The 19,199-nt window shown below is 48.2% G+C and overlaps 3 protein-coding genes across 9 annotated transcripts in view; all 3 read left to right on the forward strand.

Annotated features, from left to right (window-relative positions):
* Positions 1-19,199, forward strand: part of LOC147607456 (Spc97 / Spc98 family of spindle pole body (SBP) component) — a 139,017-nt gene that overhangs the window by 76,487 nt on the left and 43,331 nt on the right. The gene's annotated exons all lie outside the window — the stretch shown is intronic.
* On the forward strand, positions 4,275-5,377 carry LOC147607457 (uncharacterized). The gene has a single exon (XM_086790849.1). The coding sequence runs from the start codon at positions 4,315-4,317 to the stop codon at positions 5,233-5,235; it is 921 nt and encodes a 306-aa protein (XP_086646975.1). The 5' UTR covers positions 4,275-4,314; the 3' UTR covers positions 5,236-5,377.
* LOC147607458 (uncharacterized) lies at positions 5,356-6,578 on the forward strand. Its single transcript, XM_086790850.1, has one exon. It carries the CDS (start codon positions 5,393-5,395, stop codon positions 6,431-6,433), a length of 1,041 nt encoding a protein of 346 aa, XP_086646976.1. The 5' UTR covers positions 5,356-5,392; the 3' UTR covers positions 6,434-6,578.

Consider the following 19,199-nt stretch of genomic DNA (forward strand, 5'->3'; position numbering starts at 1 on the left):
TAAATCAATCAAATAGATCACTATTAACAATTAATAGAGAAGTCGGGGCCATACCTCAACCCCTAAGAATGATATATAATTGAAAAATAAAATATGTATATACCTTATAGAAATATGTCGTTTATCGTTGCCTTTGCTCATTAACAAGAGCTTTAGAACTTGACATATGAGAATAGAGTCTTCTAATACCTTCTCTTACGATTGAAATCATCCAATAATCCCCAAGCTTTATCTCCTCTTACTCGTACTGACTCTTCTCTCTTTCTAAGGTCTATGGCAAAATAGCCTTCTCTAACAGGGCTACGGTATACTATTCTTTCTCTAAAAGAAAAGCTATGGAGTTTTGGTCTCTTTCTCCGAAAGACCATAGCAATCTAAGCTTCTTTTCTAAGATATTAGATAAGAATGAAGGGATATATACATCTCAAACTCTAGGATTACCTTGAGGCTACTTGCTGCCTTCTCACAGTTTTCTTTGTGTAGAGACCCTGACAGAAACAGCAAATTGTTTCGGCCATAACTCTCTGATAAAAACTCAGAATATGGTCGTATAACCAGTCAAAAGAACGGGAAGGCATCTGGTCTACAAGCCATCGCGGGCAGAATAGGCAAAAACGTCTGTATATAGCCACAAACGCGCCATCTTTAGAAACGCGTTGTTTTTCCACATTTTTAGTATGCATGGACTCTAAATGTGTAAAAGTACTCTAAATATGACTCTTATCACCTAAATTCGAAATTCTATTTTTGGGGATACTTATCTCTTAATAGAACTATTCTTATGTTCTTATTTCTTTTGAATTTTTGGAGCTAATATTTTTATTCTAACACTTTTCTAATGTTTCTAGCCTTGTTGTCTCACTCTTCTCTAATTACACTCTCTTTCCTTATTGAATTCTATATTAAAAGAGACACATACATACATGGCTTGGGAGAGACCTTACAAGTTCTACCAACTCTTCTTGGGGAAGGACAGCAAGAGGGCATGGAAGATGTTTCAGGAGAGACAGCCTCGTACTCCGATTATTGCACCTGAGGCATGGCATGCTTATGCTAGAGAGCTATATGATGCACCAGGACAGCCCCCCACCCCCCCTCCAATGGGAGCTAGACCGGCTAGCAGCACCTTTTTTAGTATGCGGATGGTGCTAGATGCGATAGACAGGTTACAGAATGGAAAGGCATAGGATCATGATGGGCTAGTTGGAGAGCACTTCTCATATGCACGCGATACTTTGGCTCCGCTCATTGTACATGTTTTTAATCCTGCCATTTGTGAGGGTTTCCTGGCAAGCTGGACAGAGCATATCATTGTACCACTCTTTAAGAGTGGGGATCCCATGGTACCAGCAAACTATGGAACGATCATGACTGGTCATTACTTGGCCAAACTATATGCCTCTTTATTGGAGTCGGAGTTGAGCCGCTGGGCAAAGAGGCATGGTCATCGAGCAGAGGGACAAGCCGGCTTTTGGAGAGGATTTACTACCTTGGATCACAGACTGGCACTTTGGGCACTTATTGAAGAGGGCAGGGCACAGAAGAGAAGGATATACTGCTGCTTTGTGGACTTCCGCAAAGCCTTCGATACCGTACCACGTGCCAGGCTTATGCACAGATTGCATGACATTGAGGTACCTGAGGATATGCAGTGGGGGATATATGCTTTGTATGAGTCTGTGACAGGCAAAGTCCGAGCTCCATGCGGACTATCCGATATGGTGACCAGCACGATAGGGGTGAAGCAAGGATGCCCGCTATCGCCCACCCTCTTTGGACTGTACATTGATGTGGTCTCCGATTATGTAGACAGATTGGGAGGCCCAGGGGCATGCTTGACAGGGGTGTTGATACCCATCTTGTTATATGCTGATGATATTGTTCTAATCTCAGACTCTCCGGAGGGATTACAGAGACATCTGGATGCATTACAGGCATTCTGTGCGGATAGTGATCTGATAGTGCACCTTGTGAAAACCAAGGTTATGGTGTTTAACACCACACACGCATGGGTGACGAGATTAGAGCCTCAGTTCACTTTCTGAGGGGAGCCGGTTGAGTACTTCAGGTCATATGTCTACTTGGGAGTTACTTTCATAGGACCACGTTTCTCCCTGAATGAGGCAGCAGCAGCTAGATTAGCTCGAGGGCATGCAGCCTTGGGGGCACTGGAGAGGCAGTGCCCACACATATAGTTTCAGGAGCCACGCACCAAATTGTGGCTATTTGATACACTTGTCACACCGACCCTCCTGTACGGAGCTCCAATTTGGGGGCCAGCATACATCACAGATATCAAAGAGGGACGGATGAGGGATGGAGGCAAATGGAGAGACCACTGATTATGATGATTGCCCGCATGATTCGGAGCAAATCATCGGTACCACATGAGATTGTTCGGGCTGAGCTGGGTGCCGCACCAGTTGTGACGGAGGTCCTATTCCAGGCAGTTACCTTTTTACAACGGCTATGGGAGCTCGCTCAGCCAAGGTACTCTTGATTGGCATTGACCTCATTCATACAGTTGGTAGAGGATGGAGATACTCATTGCTGGTTTGCTCATATGAGATCATGGTTTGACCTACATGGTTTGCGGATAGAGGCACTGCCACCCTTTCAGTATAGCCTGGATTGTCCATTTTTGGATCTCACCCGCTTAGAGCAAAACCGTGTGATTAGGATGGATATCGTCAAAGTGGACACAGGGAGGACATGGACTAGTCCCCTTGAGCCCTTAGGCACGAAAATGGCTCATTACAAGAGCCTTTTTTTGCACCTCTCACCAGATGATTTTATCACCCGCCCGGCGTACATGGATGTACACCTCTGACATGGGATACGTTGTGCAATTGGACAAATCCGGACCTCATCACACCAACTGTGGATTGAGACAGGGCGATATGTGCATCAGTTCTCAGATGACCACATTTGTCAGCTATGCTATTAGGAGGCAGAGATAGAGGAGCACTACATTTGCCGATGTACAGTCTATTATGAGATCCGAGGGAGAGATTACTGCCTCTTCCGAGAGGGTTTTGGGTCGTTACGCAGGGTCATGGAGTTTGAGGATGAGAGATGCCTGGGATTGTTCCTACTTGAGCTCAGGAGACACAAAGAGACCCTCTTGGAAGACAGGAGACCGAGCCATGATGTACCTAGATAGAGGATCCTGACAGATTTCTTCGACACCAGCACCAACAGCCTAGCCCAGATACCTCCTGATACCTCCTCCATCGGGCCATCAGGGCACCAGCCACGCTCCCAGGGAGTCACCACTGATAGAGCAGTCGTGTTATGTCGTGCTCGTTGGCCACGCCCACCAGGATCCCGACCACGGCATCCTCACCATCGCCAGAGCAGAGCCATTATTGCTCAGCATCGGAGGTGCCTACCTCACTTCTACGACCTCTTCATTCTAGAGAGCCCCATGGCGGAGATACTTGATCTGAGGAGAGGGCAGCACTTCAATTGATCAGCATACATGGATCTACTTCATATACATTTTCCAGTATTTTCTACTGAGTATCATCTAGGAGTCTTACTTACAGTTCTTATAACTATAAGATAGTCAGTTTATTGTACTTTTCAGTTTCATTTGGTTGTTCTCTTTGATGAAACACCAACTTCAGATGTACTCTCAGTTTTGGTCTCATAGGCCGTTGCAGGGTTGTTTCTCGTACGCGTACGACTCGATTTGTACGGTACGATACCGTACGATATCGTACGGTACGATATGCCAGATTTGCCCGTTTCTGTCCGTTGCGCCGCCGCCGACTGCGCATTTTCGTGGCCGTTTCTGTCCGTTGCGCCGCCGCCGACTGCGCGTTTTCGTGGCTGTTTTGTAGCCGTTTGCTGGCCGTTTTGGGCATGGCACATGCTTTGTGGCCCATGTGCCCATTGGCCATGGCCCATGCTACATGGCCTTGGCCCTTATAAAATGCCCACCCCCTAAGCCTCTCTCAAAGCTCTAGCCTCTCAATGCTCATTACTCAAGCCATCAAGCCCCCCCCTCTCTTGAGTCTTGCTCAAGTGACCATCAAGCCCCCCCCTCTCTCTCTCTCTCTCTCTCAACTCTCAACTTTCAAGCCACTCTCTCCCCCATAGGCCCTCTCTCAAGCCTCTCTCTCTCTCTCAAGCCTTTAGGCTTTCTCTCTCTCAAGAGTCAAGACTCAAGCCTCACTCTCATTTTCTCAAGCCTCTCTCTCTCTCTCTCTCTCTCTCTCTCTCTCTCTCTCTCTCTCTATTACAATGACAAGGGAGAAGAATGAAGCCTATCCATCTCTTGAATCTTCTAACTTCTCTCTCTCTATTACAATGACAAGGGAGAAGAATGAAGCCTTCAATGTGCATGCTATCCATGTAGAGAAAGCCGATGGAAAGTCCAAGTCATATAGGTGGACTTGTAAGTATTGTGGCAAACAATACACAAGTGGAGTTACTAGGCTTCTCCAACATGTTGGAAAGGTGGGGGGGCAAGTTGCGCCATGCAAGGAAGTCCCCCTTGCTATATCCGATGAGATCTTCAACAAGATCAAGGGTAGATTGGGTGCTCACTATGATAGTGGTAGAAGCTCAAGGGCGGATGATGAGGTCATTTCCTCGCCTTGTGATACATCCTCCCCCGCCGCCTCCATCGGTGCCACCTCCATCGGTGCCACCTCCGCCTCCGCCTCCTCAAAGAGACAAAGGCTTGAGTCTCCCATGAGGCAAGCCACTCTAGCCCAAGCCACCGGGGGGTTCTCTTCTTCTCTATCACATCTCCGAGAACGGCAACGGCTAGCGGATATAGAGATTGCACGCACCATTATTGAGTGCAATCTCTCATTCCATGTGCTCAAGGTAGATCAATGGAAGTCAATGGTGAAAGCCATTGCAAATGTGGGCCCATGTGAAGGATGGACCGGCGTCTCCTATCATGACATGCGCACGAAGAGGCTTGTGGACGAGAGGGAAAGAATCGATAGATCTCTCAATCCGGTGCGGGCGGCATGGTCCAAGTATGGGTGTAGCATCCTCTCCGACGGATGGAGTGACCGGAAGAAGAGAGGCATCATCAATATACTTGTCTCTTGCCCTCTTGGCACATACTTTGTGCGGGGCGTGGATTCCGGAAAGGCGGGGAGGAAAACATCGGGTGCATTCATATATCGCCATATCAAGCAAGCCATCATGGAGGTAAGTTCCAACTTTCAAATTGCACTAAAGTCTTTAAAGTTTAGGCTTTGGTATATGTGATATGAATCATATGATCATATGTGGCTATATCATGAGTCATGACTCAAGTCTCATACGGCATACGCTCATTGCATCCATTCATGTGCATTGTGACATGTAGGTTGGATCGAAGAACGTGGTGCAAGTCATCACCGACAACGCTTCAAATTGCCGTCAGATGGGGAAGTTGCTCGAGAAGGACTATCCCTCCATAGTATGGACGCCTTGTGCCTCCCATTGCATTGACTTGCTCATGGAGGATATGGGCAAGTTAGTGTGGATGAAGGAAGTAATGACCGAAGCTATCTCTATTGTTACCTTCTTCACCACAAAGGTGAAGGTGCTTGCCATGTTCCGCGAACATAGCAAGTTGGAATTGAAGAAGCCTTCATCTACACGCTTCGCCTACATGTGGCTCGTCTTGGAGCGCCTCCACGATGTGAAATCCTCCCTTCGCCAAACAGTGGTCTCCACAATGTGGAATGAGTGGGATGAGCGAGAATCGGCGGAGGCCAAAGCCATGCAACGGCTTTGCCTAAAGGAGGAGTTTTGGCAGTCGGTCCGCACTATTGTCATTGCGGTCACGCCCTTCTATAGGGTATTGCGGATGACCGACATGGAGGGAGCCACCATGGGCCTTCTTGTTCACTTCATGGGAGAGGCCATAGCAGAGTTACGCGTTTCTCCTTCCATCGACGAGGAGAAGCGCGATGGTATGTTGGCCATTGTGGAGAAGAGATGGAAGTGGATGCGAAGACCTATCCATGGTCTTGCCGCTTTATTGCATCCGGCTTACAAATCACCCGCCCTCTTCACCAACGTGGAGCTACTTGAAGCCCGAGATGCTTACTTGCCCAAAGCATTGCCGGAGGATCGCCATGGGAAGTTCCTTGAGGAGCTCATAAGCTACAATGACCAAAGGGGAGGAGCCGCGTTTGCATCTACTACCTGTTGGAAGAGGGAATCCCTTGTGAAGCCCCTCTTTTGGTGGGAGACATTTGGGTATGCGCTCTCAAGCCTCCAAAAGGTGGCTTTGAGAATCCTAGCTCAGGATTGCTCTTCGGGTGCATGTGAGAGGAACTGGAGTTCCTACTCACTTGTACACACGAAGTTACGTAATCGCTTGAGCACGCAACAGTTAGAGCGGCTAGTGTATTGCCGCGCTAACTTGCGCATGCTGCGCGCAATGCAAAAGATGGAATCAGCGAGACAGGTATAAGTTACAACTTATAAGTTATAAGTTATAAGCATTCAAATTTCAAACTTCAATGTTTATTGAAATTTGGAACCAAATTCTAATACATTGCTTGTCACTTGATCATTGTACAATGTAGGTGAATGTGGATGCATTCAAGCTCACAGGGGACACTCTTCAGAGTGTAAACAAAGTGCAGGATGAGGAGGAGGAGAGGATCTATGCAGAGATCTATCGAGAGCTCGAGTCATTTGATCGACGACCTACTCGCACTCGTCGTGGGCGTGGAGGTAGTGGCAGAGGAGTGCAAGTAGGAAGCCGTGGATGCACGGTTCGTGGTGCTCCCAGGGACATAGTGCATACCTATGTGCGGCGTGGATCGGGTAGCTCCACACTCGCTCTTGCAGATGAGGATGCTCCCTTTGGCTTCTCACATGAGCTTAGAGAGCCCGAGTTCGATGATGAGGGCAACCTTCTTAGCGATGGCGACTTCGGCGAGGCCACTGATGTGTCCTCTTCTCATGAGGATGATTTCAGCGAGAGCTCTGATAGTGATGCCTTTGTCTAGTGACTAGTCTCTCCTTGGGCCTTGGCTCTAGCCTCTCTTTTTGTACTCGCGCCTAGCGCGCATGATCGCATCGCACCTCTATACTTATGTACTTTTGTTTGTCACTTCAAACTTGTTTAGTTGTTTTTAATGATATTTTGGTTTGAAACAACTTCTCTAGACTCTACCCTTCCAAATTGAAAATGTCTATGTTTGTAGGTGTTCTTTAATTTAAAAAACCGTATTTTATCGTACCGTATCCCAAAATTTCATATCGTACCGAATATTCCCGTACGGTATCGTACCGTACGGTATCGTATTTTCGTACCGTGACAACTATGGGCCGTTGTGGCCTCTTAGAGATGTTAATATATCATTTCATTTCTCAAGTGTTGGGTGCGAAGCATTCTTTCATCCTCCGTGAGACTCGTGAGCCTTTTCCAATCCAACACTAAGGGGAGAAGAGTCGTCCATGCAGCCCATTGGATAGGCGTGGCTGTTTCAAGAGGTCTAGCAAATTCATGGAAGATCAAGTCATTCCACACAATGGGCTGCTTGTTAGCCTCCTCAACTGACCATGGAGGAACATGAACCAAGAAGCTCCTCATGCAATCCCAGGCTCGCAAAGAGATCTCACCAAGGGTGAAGAAGGTGGTCGGTGCTCTGCATCCGAGAAGATAAAACGTGGGCTGTAAATCCAATCACCTCCCCTAATCGGAATGCACCTCGTAATTTGCTACATAAGAAAGTCCTTCCAAGGCTCAGTGACGGGAAGAAATCCTTTGACTACCAGCTTACAAAGTAAAGCCTTACACTACAGCTTCGGGTCAATGATGTTCAATCCTCCCTCGTGCTTAGGCATAATAATGGTATTCCAAGCCACTCTTGCCATGATGTGTACATCTTGACCAAAGGAGGTTCCGAATAAGCCAACGAAGCTGACCAATGCATTCCTTATGAAACACCTTGCACGACGTGACAAACCAAGCAGTCACCAGCAGCACTTGGTTAGCTACCAAGGCTCTAGAGGCTAAATCAAGCTTCCTGCTACTCCAATGCTGAAGTTTGTTTTTAATGCTCATGAGCACAAGGGCGAAGTGTTATGCAGGCGAGATGTCAATGCCAGCCTGATAGCCAAGATATCTGGTAGTGCATCCTCTCTCAATCCAGGTAAACCCCACATCCAAACCCCAATCTGTCTGCAGAGAATCACTAATCCAAAATCCCGTTGATTTGTGCCAATTAATGGAGGCACTTGCTGCCAAACAAAACAACTCCAAAGCAATGTGGAAAGCATTGAGGCAAGTCTCCGAAGCCTCCAAAAACATAGCAGTATCATCTGCTAATTCAGAGTCCAGTAACTCCTCTATGCGAAGAGGCAGCTTGAGGCATGAGACCCCTGGGGTAACTCTGAGAAACCTACTCATAGCCTCCGCTACTAAAAGCTAGAGTAGTGGAGCTAAGGGGCATCCCTGCCTCATGGAGCAGGAGATCTGAAAGTGCTCACCACGCTCCCCGCAGGCTAAAATTGTGCTATGGGCCTCCCTATACATACAAGAGACCCCTTTGATCCACTCCTGGGAGAAACCCATCCGTGCCATCGTGGCTTCCAAGTCCCAATCCACTATGTCAGGCTTTTTCAAAGTCTATCAAAGGAATGGCAAGGGGTTGTTGGCTAGATTTAGCCCACTCCATAGCTTCCTAGAATGAAAAGATGTTATCAAAAATACTCCTTCCTTGGAGGAAATCATTCTTCCTTGGAAGAAACCATTCTGTGTATCATGAATAACTCTCTGAAGCACATGCTGAAGCCTCATGCTAACTGCCTTCACTAAGACTTTGTAAGCAGAACCAAGCAAAGTAATGGGCCTCCACTGTCTAAAATTGGTCTTATCCCCACCTTTCCGGACAAGGTGGATAAGACCCTCCATGTTAAAAGGGAGCATCATACCAGAACACCACATCTCCTGCGGAGTAGTAGTAACATCATCACCAATGTAAACCTGAAGCTGCAAGAAGAAGGAATGAGAGGCCATCATCCCCTGAGCATTTGCCTTTCAAGAGGGCGTGCAAAGTATGTCTCAGCTCATCCTTTGAAAAGGGGGCCTCCAAAGAGGCAGGCATATCATTTGTAATACTAGTTGTTGTGTAGCATCTCTGTCCAAAGAGTGGGCCTATGTAGAGACTAAGGTCGGATAAAATCTGAGGCAATACTCCTCACCGTATTTGGTTCAGTATGAAATTCTCCCTGAGAATCCTGCAAGCATCTCAAAGTGTCCTTATTGTGCATAGGTCCATGTGCTAAGAAAAATGGTTTGTTGCATCTGCCACCCATATGTGACCAAAACAAAACTGTCAAATTCATGGCTCACTCATTCACATATAGTTCATGTAGCCTCTCCATGGGTGCGCACCCCCCCCCCCCTCCATGTCCCTAATCAAGGGGGTGGGCTAAATGATGCAAGAAAATGAATGCTGTTATGGTGTATCTCGTTGGTTGGCCGCTCTGGGAGGATGGCTATCTCTATACGATGGGGGAACAACCAAACAAGTGGCGTGCCAATAACCTCGTTGTCTCTCACCTTGAGGAAAAGACCCTTGCTCCAAATCCGAGGAAAAGCCTCTCGGCGCTTCTGCATACGCTCAAAGCCACCTCAAAGCTTCTCCCACTGACCATGGAAGGTGTGTATGACGTCCGTCCATATGCTTTTGTGATGGACTCAACAAGTGGCGTGGTAGTGGTTTCTATGACCTCGCTGCAGGCGAGCACGCCAAATGTGCCATGCTACAACACTGCTGTTGATGTCCCACCGTTGATAGGGGCTTGTGGGCCTCCTCTGCTGATAACGTGGCTATCATGATACTATGATGAGAGAAAAAGAATGAAAGAAAATATATATTAACGTCTACGGAGGCCAGATTGGCCTATGAGACAAATCTGTATACAACAAGTCCATGTCTTGAGTATCATGGAAAGAAAAACTGAAATGAAAAGCTAACCCTAGTCATATGCCGCTCACTATGCAATCACTGTCTAGCATGCTATAGATGTACAATCATGATAGGTGGTATACTACTAATTCCACCCAGTTTTTATGGTGGGGTGTAGTACATCACACATGGGGCATGGTGTGAGGAGGACTCTCACATCTGTTGTGCCGTGGTGTAGCCTCTGGACTCTCTCCTTCATAGCTCTGTGGTATCGTGCTTGGATTTGGGCAAACTGTGCCTGATGGAGTAGTGGTGGTCTACGTCCGGGTAGTCGCAGTCTCCTGGCAGCTCTGATCTCTGAGGCTCTCTGTAGTGTGAGCCCTCGTCGGGAGGTAGATGATACAGGGGGAGGGGGAAGTGGCTTGTTGATAGGCCCGAAAAAGCTGGGATCTCTGGCTCTGCACGTGTAGAAGCCTCTCTCAATGTCGGTGTAGCTCAAGGAGGAAAAGGCCTAAGCATCTCTCATCAGGATACTCCATCACCCGGCTAAGTGGGCCAAAACCCTCTCTGAACAAGCAGTGGTATCTCCCTCTGATCTCATAATATACAGGGCATCTGCATATGTAATGCTCCTCTGTCTCTACCTCTCTGTGGCATAATCTGCATACTCTGTCCTCTCTAGGGGTCCGTGCTACTCTCCCTGCCTCTCTCTCCAGAGTGTGAGAAGAAACTCTGATTTGACCAATAGTCACCCTCATAGTGTGAGACATGTGTACATCCATATAGCCTAGGCGTCTGACAAATCCATCCTTTGTGAATCTAAGGAAATGATCTCTGTAGTACTGCATCTTGGTGGGAAGGGGACCCGACCAAGTCTCCCTCGTGTGCATCTGGATCAAATCCTGTCTCAGAACTCTATTCCTCTCCTCTCGGGAGAGTGTAGAGTATGGGGAGTCATCATCATACTGGAAGGGGGTAATCTATCCATGTCGAGCCCATGTGCTGAGAACCACTCATCTGCTGCAGCATACCATGATGGTTGATGGCCCTTTGTGGCAATACTGTGTGAGGACTCCATGGCCAAGCGGGGTAGTCTCTCTGGACCCATGCCTCTGATGCGTTTGATGTAGGCTATGGTCTAAAATAAAGCCTCTACCATCATGGGGGGGCACTGCAAGCGCTGCTATGACGATCTCATGTGGTACTGATGGTTTGTTGCGAATCATCCTAGAGATCATGAGGATTTGTGGTCTCTCCATCCGATGCCAATCATATGTGGAGAGGTTAGGGGCCCATACCGGTGCTGCATACATCATAGCTGGGGTGACTAAGGTGTCAAATAGCCATCCTTTGGTGTGAGGCTCCTGGAAGTGAGCCTGATGACACTGTCGCTCCATCAATGCAAGGGCAGCATAACCTCGGGTGTGCCTGTCTTGTGATGCTTGTGAGAAACGGCTCCCATTACTAGTGAAGGTAATACCCAAGTATACATATGATTCTGTCACCTCCACCTGGCTGCCTCTATATGTGATCATTGTATCTTTCATAACTTGCTTGGAAGTGTGAAAGATCATAACTCTTGGTTTTCCCAAGGTTCACTGAAAGGCCTCTTTGTGTACAAAAATCATCTAAAGTGTCCATGTGGCGCGCTGCAGTCCCTCTTGCGAGTCAAATATTAGAATGATGTCATCTGCATAGAGTAATAAAGTGACCAAAACCCCTGAGAGTGATGCACCACTCCCTCCTCCTTTGTCTATGAAGTCCGTGACCTCATCTATGTGTAGGCCAGTGTTGGGGAGAGTGGGCACCCCTGCTTCACCCCCATAGTGCTATGTATCTCCTCTGATAGACCACCTAGGCATCCGGCTCGTCTTGTCACCCTCTCATATAAAGCAATGATCCCCCAGATCATATCTGAACGCACCCGAAGAGTCTGCAATCATAGTTCATAACATTCGCGTTTGCTTCATGAAGCAAACGTTTGAAACATACGCGTTTGAAACTCGTCTTTCATACTTGCTTTTTTTTTTTAAATGCTTTTCTAGGGTTTTACATTTTTTGAAAGTTGCTACGTTTTTTTAATCGAAAATCGGTCCACGCAATGAGCATTTATGTAACTTGTAAGTTGTAACTTTGTAAGTTTTTATAATGGAACTTGGAGAGCTTGAGTTTACAATGTATATTTGTATCTATTTGTCTAAATCTCGTCCTTTCTATGACGTGTTATATTGGTCACGTATGTTACTCGGCCCGGGACTGAAACATACTCGAAACATTCTTGCATACCCGAATGCGTATGCGTTTGCTAAACGTATGTTATGAACTATGTCTGCAATCTCTGTAGGAGCCGGTCCTGTGGCACTATATCGAATGCTTTGCGGAAATCCACAAAGCAACAATAGAGTCTCTGCTCTCGTGACTTGGGTTGCTCAATCAGGCTCCTCAAGCTGAAGATATGATCCAATGTGCAGAAGTTACTGTGGAACCCAGCCTGTCCTGGAGCACGAAGACCCTCCCTCAAGGCTAGAGAACGGAGCGTTGTCTCAAGCACCAATCCATTTATCTTGGCCATAATATGGCCAACCATGAGGTTCCTGTAGTTCTTGGGGTCCATCGGGTCACCTGATTTGTGAATGGGGGTAATGATATTCATGCTCCATGTGTGTGGGAAGCCCTCTACAAGTGCCCTGTTTAAGAGATGTGCAAGGAAAGGAGCTATGGTGGTAGAGGCATAAGAGAAGTGCTCACCTCGTATCCTTGTATGATCTGCAGATCTCCTATGTTGTAGCCTCTTAAGAGCTTTCTCTACCATACTCGAAGTGAAAAAAGTAGAGGTGGTGGGTCGAGGATCAGGTGGAGAGGGTAACGGCGGCTGATCTGGTACATGGTAGAGGGACTTTGTATAATCATGCCAGGTGGTTGGATCAGTGATGGGTGTGGGTGGTCGTGGCTCACGAAACCGCCTCCAAGCCTCTTTCGAGTTACTCCGAGTATTGTTTGATTTCGTGTTTCCTCCTCATCTGACGAGTCAGAGCTCGGTTTAATCTTTGAGCTTCATGCTTACAGATCTCCCCTAGTTCTTTCTGTCGTTTGAGGCGGGCACGAATCTCACGACACTTGTCGTTGTACCAACCATTATGGGGCATCATCCCTACTTTAGCTTTAGAGGGGGTATGGGTGGTATGAGGGAAGCTGGCAATGACAAAGGAGTGGAGTAGATCAGTCAACTGTGATGTGAGTATCTCCAGAGGTGCCGCTTGATCCATGTCAAGTAGACCATGGTAAAGGGTATCGTGATATATGTGATCACAGTCATGAGTGAAGTGGACAGTGGTGTAATGGGTGGACGTGGGTGCTGAGGCGGGGGGAGGTGGGGTGGCTATCATGGTGAAAGATAAGTATGTGCGATCAGCTCCAATGGGTAAGGGGGGTACTGAGAAATCATGTATGAGCTGAGCTGTCTCCCGGGAGCCTAGGATGTAATCCATTGTGCTATTTCCACCTCCATGTGGAAAGCATGTAAGTCCTCCTGACTGTGGCCATCTTGCCATCCCGTTATAGATGAGGAGATGGTGGCGTCATCCTAGCTCCAGAAGCTCCTGTCCATAGTATTTGACTGGCTTAGTATCTGCAGACACCCTTCGTGATCCAGAATCCTCGTCCTCTAGAGTAGGTAGCTGTATGGGATCTCCCTCAAAATCATATGCAGTGCACTGTCTGCTCCTCGTCCTGGCATTGAAGTCTCCCACTAGTAAGACCTCTCCCAGTCTGATGTAATGTGTAATCTCATCTGAGTGCACTGTATGGTGATGTAGCTCCTCCGGTCTCCTCCCTCTCCTCCACCTCCTCTATCTCCTCTCCATCCTCTATCTCCTGTGTATTCGTGGCATAATGTGAGGTGTCTGGTGGAAAGTAACACACAGCAATGTACGTAGTCCTGGCCTCTGTTAGCTGAAATCTCACCCACATAAAATGGGCCTGTGGGTCTATGCTGATAATGCTGATCCTCGACTGAAGTATATCAAGTAGATCCATGTATGTTGATCAATTGAAGTGCTGCCCTCTCCTCAGATCAAATATCTCCCCCATGGGACTGTCTAGAATGCAGAGGTCATAAAAGCGAGGTAGGCACCTCCGATGCCGAGCAATAATGGCTCTGATCTGGCGATATTGAGGATGCCGTGGTCGGGATTCTGGTGGGCGTGGCCGACGAGCACGACATAAGATGACTGCTCTATTAGTGGTGACTCCCTGGGATTATGGCCGGTGCCCTGATGGCCTGATGGAGGAGGTATCGGGAGGTGTGTGGGCTGGGTTGCTCGTGCTGGTGCTGGTGCCGAAGAAATATGTCAGGATCCTCTGTCTAGGTACATCATGGCTCGGTTTCCTGTCTTCCAAGAAGGTCTCTTTGTGTCTCCTGAGCTCAAGTAGGAACAATCCCAGGCATCTCTGATCCTCAAACTCTCTGACCCTGCGTAATGGCCCAGAACCCTCTCGGAAGAGGCAGTGATCTCTCCCTCGGATCTCATAATAGACTGTACATCACAAAATGTAGTGCTCCTCTGTCTCTGCCTCCTGGTAGCATAGTTGACAAATGTGGTCATCTGAGATCTGATGCACATATCGCCCTGTCTCAATCCACAGCTGGTGTGATGAGGTCCGGATCTGTCCAATGGCCCAACGTATCCCATGTCAGAGGTGTACATCCATGTACGCCGGGCGGGTGATAAAATCATTTGGTGAGAGGTGCAGAAAATGGCTCTTGAGCCATTTTCGTGCCTAAGGGCTCAAGGGGACTAGTCCATGTCCTCCCTGTGTCCACTTTGACGATATCCATCCTAATCACACGGTTTTGCTCTAAGCGGGTGAGATCCAAAAATGGACAATCCAGGCTATACTGAAAGGGTGGCAGTGCCTCTATCCGCAAACCATGTAGGTCAAACCATGATCTCATATGAGCAAACCAGCAATGAGTATCTCCATCCTCTGCCAACTGTATGGATGACGTCAATGCCAATCAGGAGTACCTTGGCTGAGGGAGCTCCCATAGCCGTTGTAAAAAGGTAACTGCCTGAAATAGGACCTCCGTCACAACTGTTGCGGCACCCAGCTCAGCCCGAACAATCTCATGTGGTACCGATGATTTGCTCCGAATCATGCGGGCAATCATCATAACCAGTGGTCTCTCCATTTGCCTCCATCCCTCAGCCGTCCCTCTCTCATATCTGCGATGTATGCTGGGCCCCCAAATTGGAGCTCCGTACAGGAGGGTCGGTGTGACAAGTGTATCAAATAGCCACAATTTGGTGCGCGGCTCCTGAAACTATATGTGTGGACACTGCCTCTCCAGTGCCCCCAAGGCTGCATGCCCTCGAGCTAATCTAGCTGCTGCTGCCTCCTTCAGGGAGAAACGTGGTCCTATGAAAGTAACTCCCAAGTAGACATATGACCTGACGTACTCAACCAGCTCCCCTCAGAAAGTGAACTGAGGCTCTAATCTCGTCACCCATGCGTGTGTGGTGTTAAACACCATAACCTTGGTTTTCACAAGGTGCACTATCAGATCACTATCCGCACAGAATGCCTGTAATGCATCCAGATGTCTCTGTAATCCCTCCGGAGAGTCTGAGATTAGAACAATATCATCAGCATATAACAAGATGGGTATCAACACCCCTGTCAAGCATGCCCCTGGGCCTCCCAATCTGTCTACATAATCGGAGACCACATCAATGTACAGTCCAAAGAGGGTGGGCGATAGCGGGCATCCTTGCTTCGCCCCTATCGTGCTGGTCACCATATTGGATAGTCCGCATGGAGCTCTGACTTTGCCTGTCACAGACTCATACAAAGCATATATCCCCCACTGCATATCCTCAGGTACCTCAATGTCATGCAATCTGTGCATAAGCCTGGCACGTGGTACGGTATCGAAGGCTTTGCGGAAGTGCACAAAGCAACAGTATATCCTTCTCTTCTGTGCCCTGCCCTCTTCAATAAGTGCCCAAAGTGCCAGTATGTGATCCAAGGTAGTAAATCCTCTCCAGAAGCCGGCCCGTCCCTATGCTCGATGACCATGCCTCTCTGCCCAGCGGCTCAACTCCGACTCCAATAAAGAGCCATATAGTTTGGCCAAGTAATGAGCAATCATGATCGTCCCATAGTTTCCTGGTACCATGGGGTCCCCACTCTTAAGGAGTGGTACAATGATATGCTTTGTCCAGGTTGCCGAAAAACCCTTACAAATGGCACGATTAAACACATGTGCGATCAGTGGAGCCAAAGTGTCGCGTGCATATGAGAAGTGGTCTCCAACTAGCCTATCATGATCGTGTGCCTTTCCATTCTGTAACTTGTCTATCGCATCTAGCACCATCTGCATAGTAAAAAAGGTGCTTGTAGCCGGTCTAGCTCCCAGTGGAGGAGGGGTGGGGGGTTGTCTTGGTGCATCATATAGCTCTCTAGCAAAAGCATGCCATGCCTCAGGTGCAGTAATCGGAGTACCAAGCTATCTCTCCTGAAACATCTTCGATGCCCTCTTCCTGTCCTTCCCCAGGAAGAGTTGGTAGATCTCCTCTTGTAACTTAGCCAGGTAGGCTCGATTCTTCCTCTGCACAAGGCGCCAGAAGATCATCCTGGCCTGTCTATGTGTGTGAGTCCCAATGGCAATCTCACGCTGTAGCTGTGCCCGTGTCTCACGACACTCATCATCATACCAACAGTGCTGGGGGGGGGGGGGGGGTGGAAGGGATCATAGTGTAGGGAAACGCATATGAGGCGGATGCATGTAGTACACCTGCCAATCCTCTTGTAATCTCGTCCAGAGGGCTATGCGGGTCTAAAGCAAACAAGCCATTAGATACTGCATTGTAAACTGATATCTCGGGTAGTGGTTGGCCCATCTCATGGGGATCTACCTACTAGTGTGAAACTCAGGTATGCATGATCGGCTGCTATGCCAATGGGCCAACTGGAAATCGTGAAACCTCGTACTACATCAGGTATCAATGAAGGAGATCCCATCAAGTAGTCCATTGTGCTCCTCCCCCTTTAGAGTTCCAGTGTGTGAGAGCATTTGATCCTTGCCATCTCGATAGGCCATTGTATATGACCAACTCATGTGCACTCCCGAGTGTGAGAAAATGCTTGTCATAATCTGTAATCTCCCCCTCATCTTGTGCTGAATTCTGCAACCCTACATCCTCTGCCGTGATCTCCCGGTACATAGCCTCCTGAGTATCATACAGCTCTGTCTGCTCTGTGCCTGTACATGCATTAAAGTCTCCCTATAGTAATATGTCTCCCATGCTAGCAAACCTCATGATATCATCATATAGTGGCATATAGGCCGACTCTCCTGATGGTGCAAACCTAGAGTGGGCTGGGGGAAAGTAGCATATTGCCACATATAGCTCACGGAGCCCCTCTCTGCATATTCGGACGCACATGTACCTTGCATCTGCATCTCTATGTACCACATGTATTTTGTCACGAAGCTCCTCCCTGAAAAGTATTGCCACTCCTCCAGATTCTCTGTTGCCTACCACTGTGCGTGGCTGAGAGCGGAACACTGATTCCCATCTATAACCCCGCACGTCAGGAAGCCTCTTGTTTGTGCACTGATGGGTGTCCATATACATAGCAATATCACTGTGTCTGAAAGTATCCTTAGAGTATCCTACATCTGTTCTAAGGGCTCCATTGTAATTCCACACCGTGAATTGCAAGGTCTCATAGGCCGCGTACCGTGAGGCAGGCCTCCTCTCCGTAATGATGACTCGGCCATCTCTATATACCACCCATTTCCCCTCTTTCCTTGCCTCAAGCACACGCGGCATGTGTTCCTTCCAGTGTGCTATCTGTGCTGGTGTAAAGTCCTTATGCAAATAAATCTTTTCCCCCTTATGGGCCATCCTTTTGGAGAGGAAGGCCTTCTTCTTCTCCAAGTCACCAAACCTGATGATCAATAGTAAATACCTTCTCCCTGGTTTCATCTCTGCCTAGTCGCCATGCTCCAGTAATGGGTACATTAGTGGCTCCAATTTTTGTTGCAAGAGCTTTTGCATCCTCTTGGGGATTTCCCTTATCTTCCCAACCAACTATGCGTACATGCAAGGCACGTGCTCGTCTCTGGGCTTCCTCTTCCAATGTAGCATTCATCACCTCTACTTTATTGACTGGTGTATACTTCTGCTTTTTTACTACTTCAATCCATGGGCTGACTTCCTCAATTTGTTTCTTTGTGGCATTGGCAATTTCAGCCCATGAATGCATTGCCTTCTCACCCGTAGCCACTTTTGCCTTACATGATTCCAAAGTGTTTTGCATTTCTGTGATATCTTTTTCGCGGTCAGCCATACATGTCTTCAAGGTGCCTTCATACGATGCAACCGTTGTGCCAATCTCCCGGACCATGTCATCCTTCCATTTCTGCATCTCTTTTTTCATTTCCGTGTGCATCAGGGCTTGGGCTAATTCCATCTCAACCCGTACTTGGGCTTGCATTTCTCCCTTCAATTGGGCATAGATCTCTTCGTTCAGCCTTTCGTATATCCAAAGGCAGCTGCTGTGGTCCTCTGTCAAGCTGCTGTGGTCCTCTGTCAAGGGGGGGGATGGGCTCAATTTGCCTCGCGGTCCTATAGAGAAAGTCATGAGGGTGCCTCCATCTGCATGGACTGTCTTTGGGATATCATGTCTGGTAAAAACCCCTATCCACTTAGGGGGAGGCGGCTAGTACGAGCCACTGAGTCGTCAATGTCTAGGGTGAGTGTATCTTTGCATTGGATCCTATCTAGGCTCCTCTCTTGAGCCTCTGACGGGAGCTGTCTGAAGGTGAGCCACTCTTCCTCCAAGAGCATGGGCCGGTCCCTTGCTCAATGCGTCCCATGAGATGTGAGGATGGGAGCCAAGCATGTGGCCACTAGGAAGCATAATCAAGGGGTTCCAATCTAGCTACTGCTGTCGAAGTCTCTCCTCATCTAGGACTTGGGGACACTGGTGACGAGCATAACAAATGTGGTCCCAGGCTTGGAAGATGCTGGCTGTGAATCAGTCCTCGAAGGGTGGGCTATGGCCGTGGGTGGTCATCTCTGCGAAGCTCCATTGTGGGCTTGGGGACCAGTTGCTGAAGGGAGGCTAGGCTCCGGTGGAGACTCCTCTCCTGCTCTCTAAACTCTGATAGTCTGGTGTGAGCTGCCTCCTGGAGCATGGCGCTGCCTAGTATCCAGAGTGTCGCTGCTGTGCCCTCATGAAATACCAAGCTCCCATAGCTCCTCAATGCTCCTGCAGATCTATGGGTCTTGGATCAATCTC

This window comes from Cibotium barometz, chromosome 55 (genome assembly GCF_041138505.1).
Source record: "Cibotium barometz isolate CiBa-2024 chromosome 55, ASM4113850v1, whole genome shotgun sequence".
Classification (NCBI taxonomy): domain Eukaryota; kingdom Viridiplantae; phylum Streptophyta; class Polypodiopsida; order Cyatheales; family Cibotiaceae; genus Cibotium; species Cibotium barometz.

What these genes read in the sequence shown, in the direction of transcription:
- LOC147607457 (XM_086790849.1), top strand. Translation starts at nt 4,315, where the DNA reads ATGACAAGGGAGAAGAATGAAGCCTTCAATGTGCATGCTATCCATGTA.
- LOC147607458 (XM_086790850.1), top strand. Translation starts at nt 5,393, where the DNA reads ATGGGGAAGTTGCTCGAGAAGGACTATCCCTCCATAGTATGGACGCCT.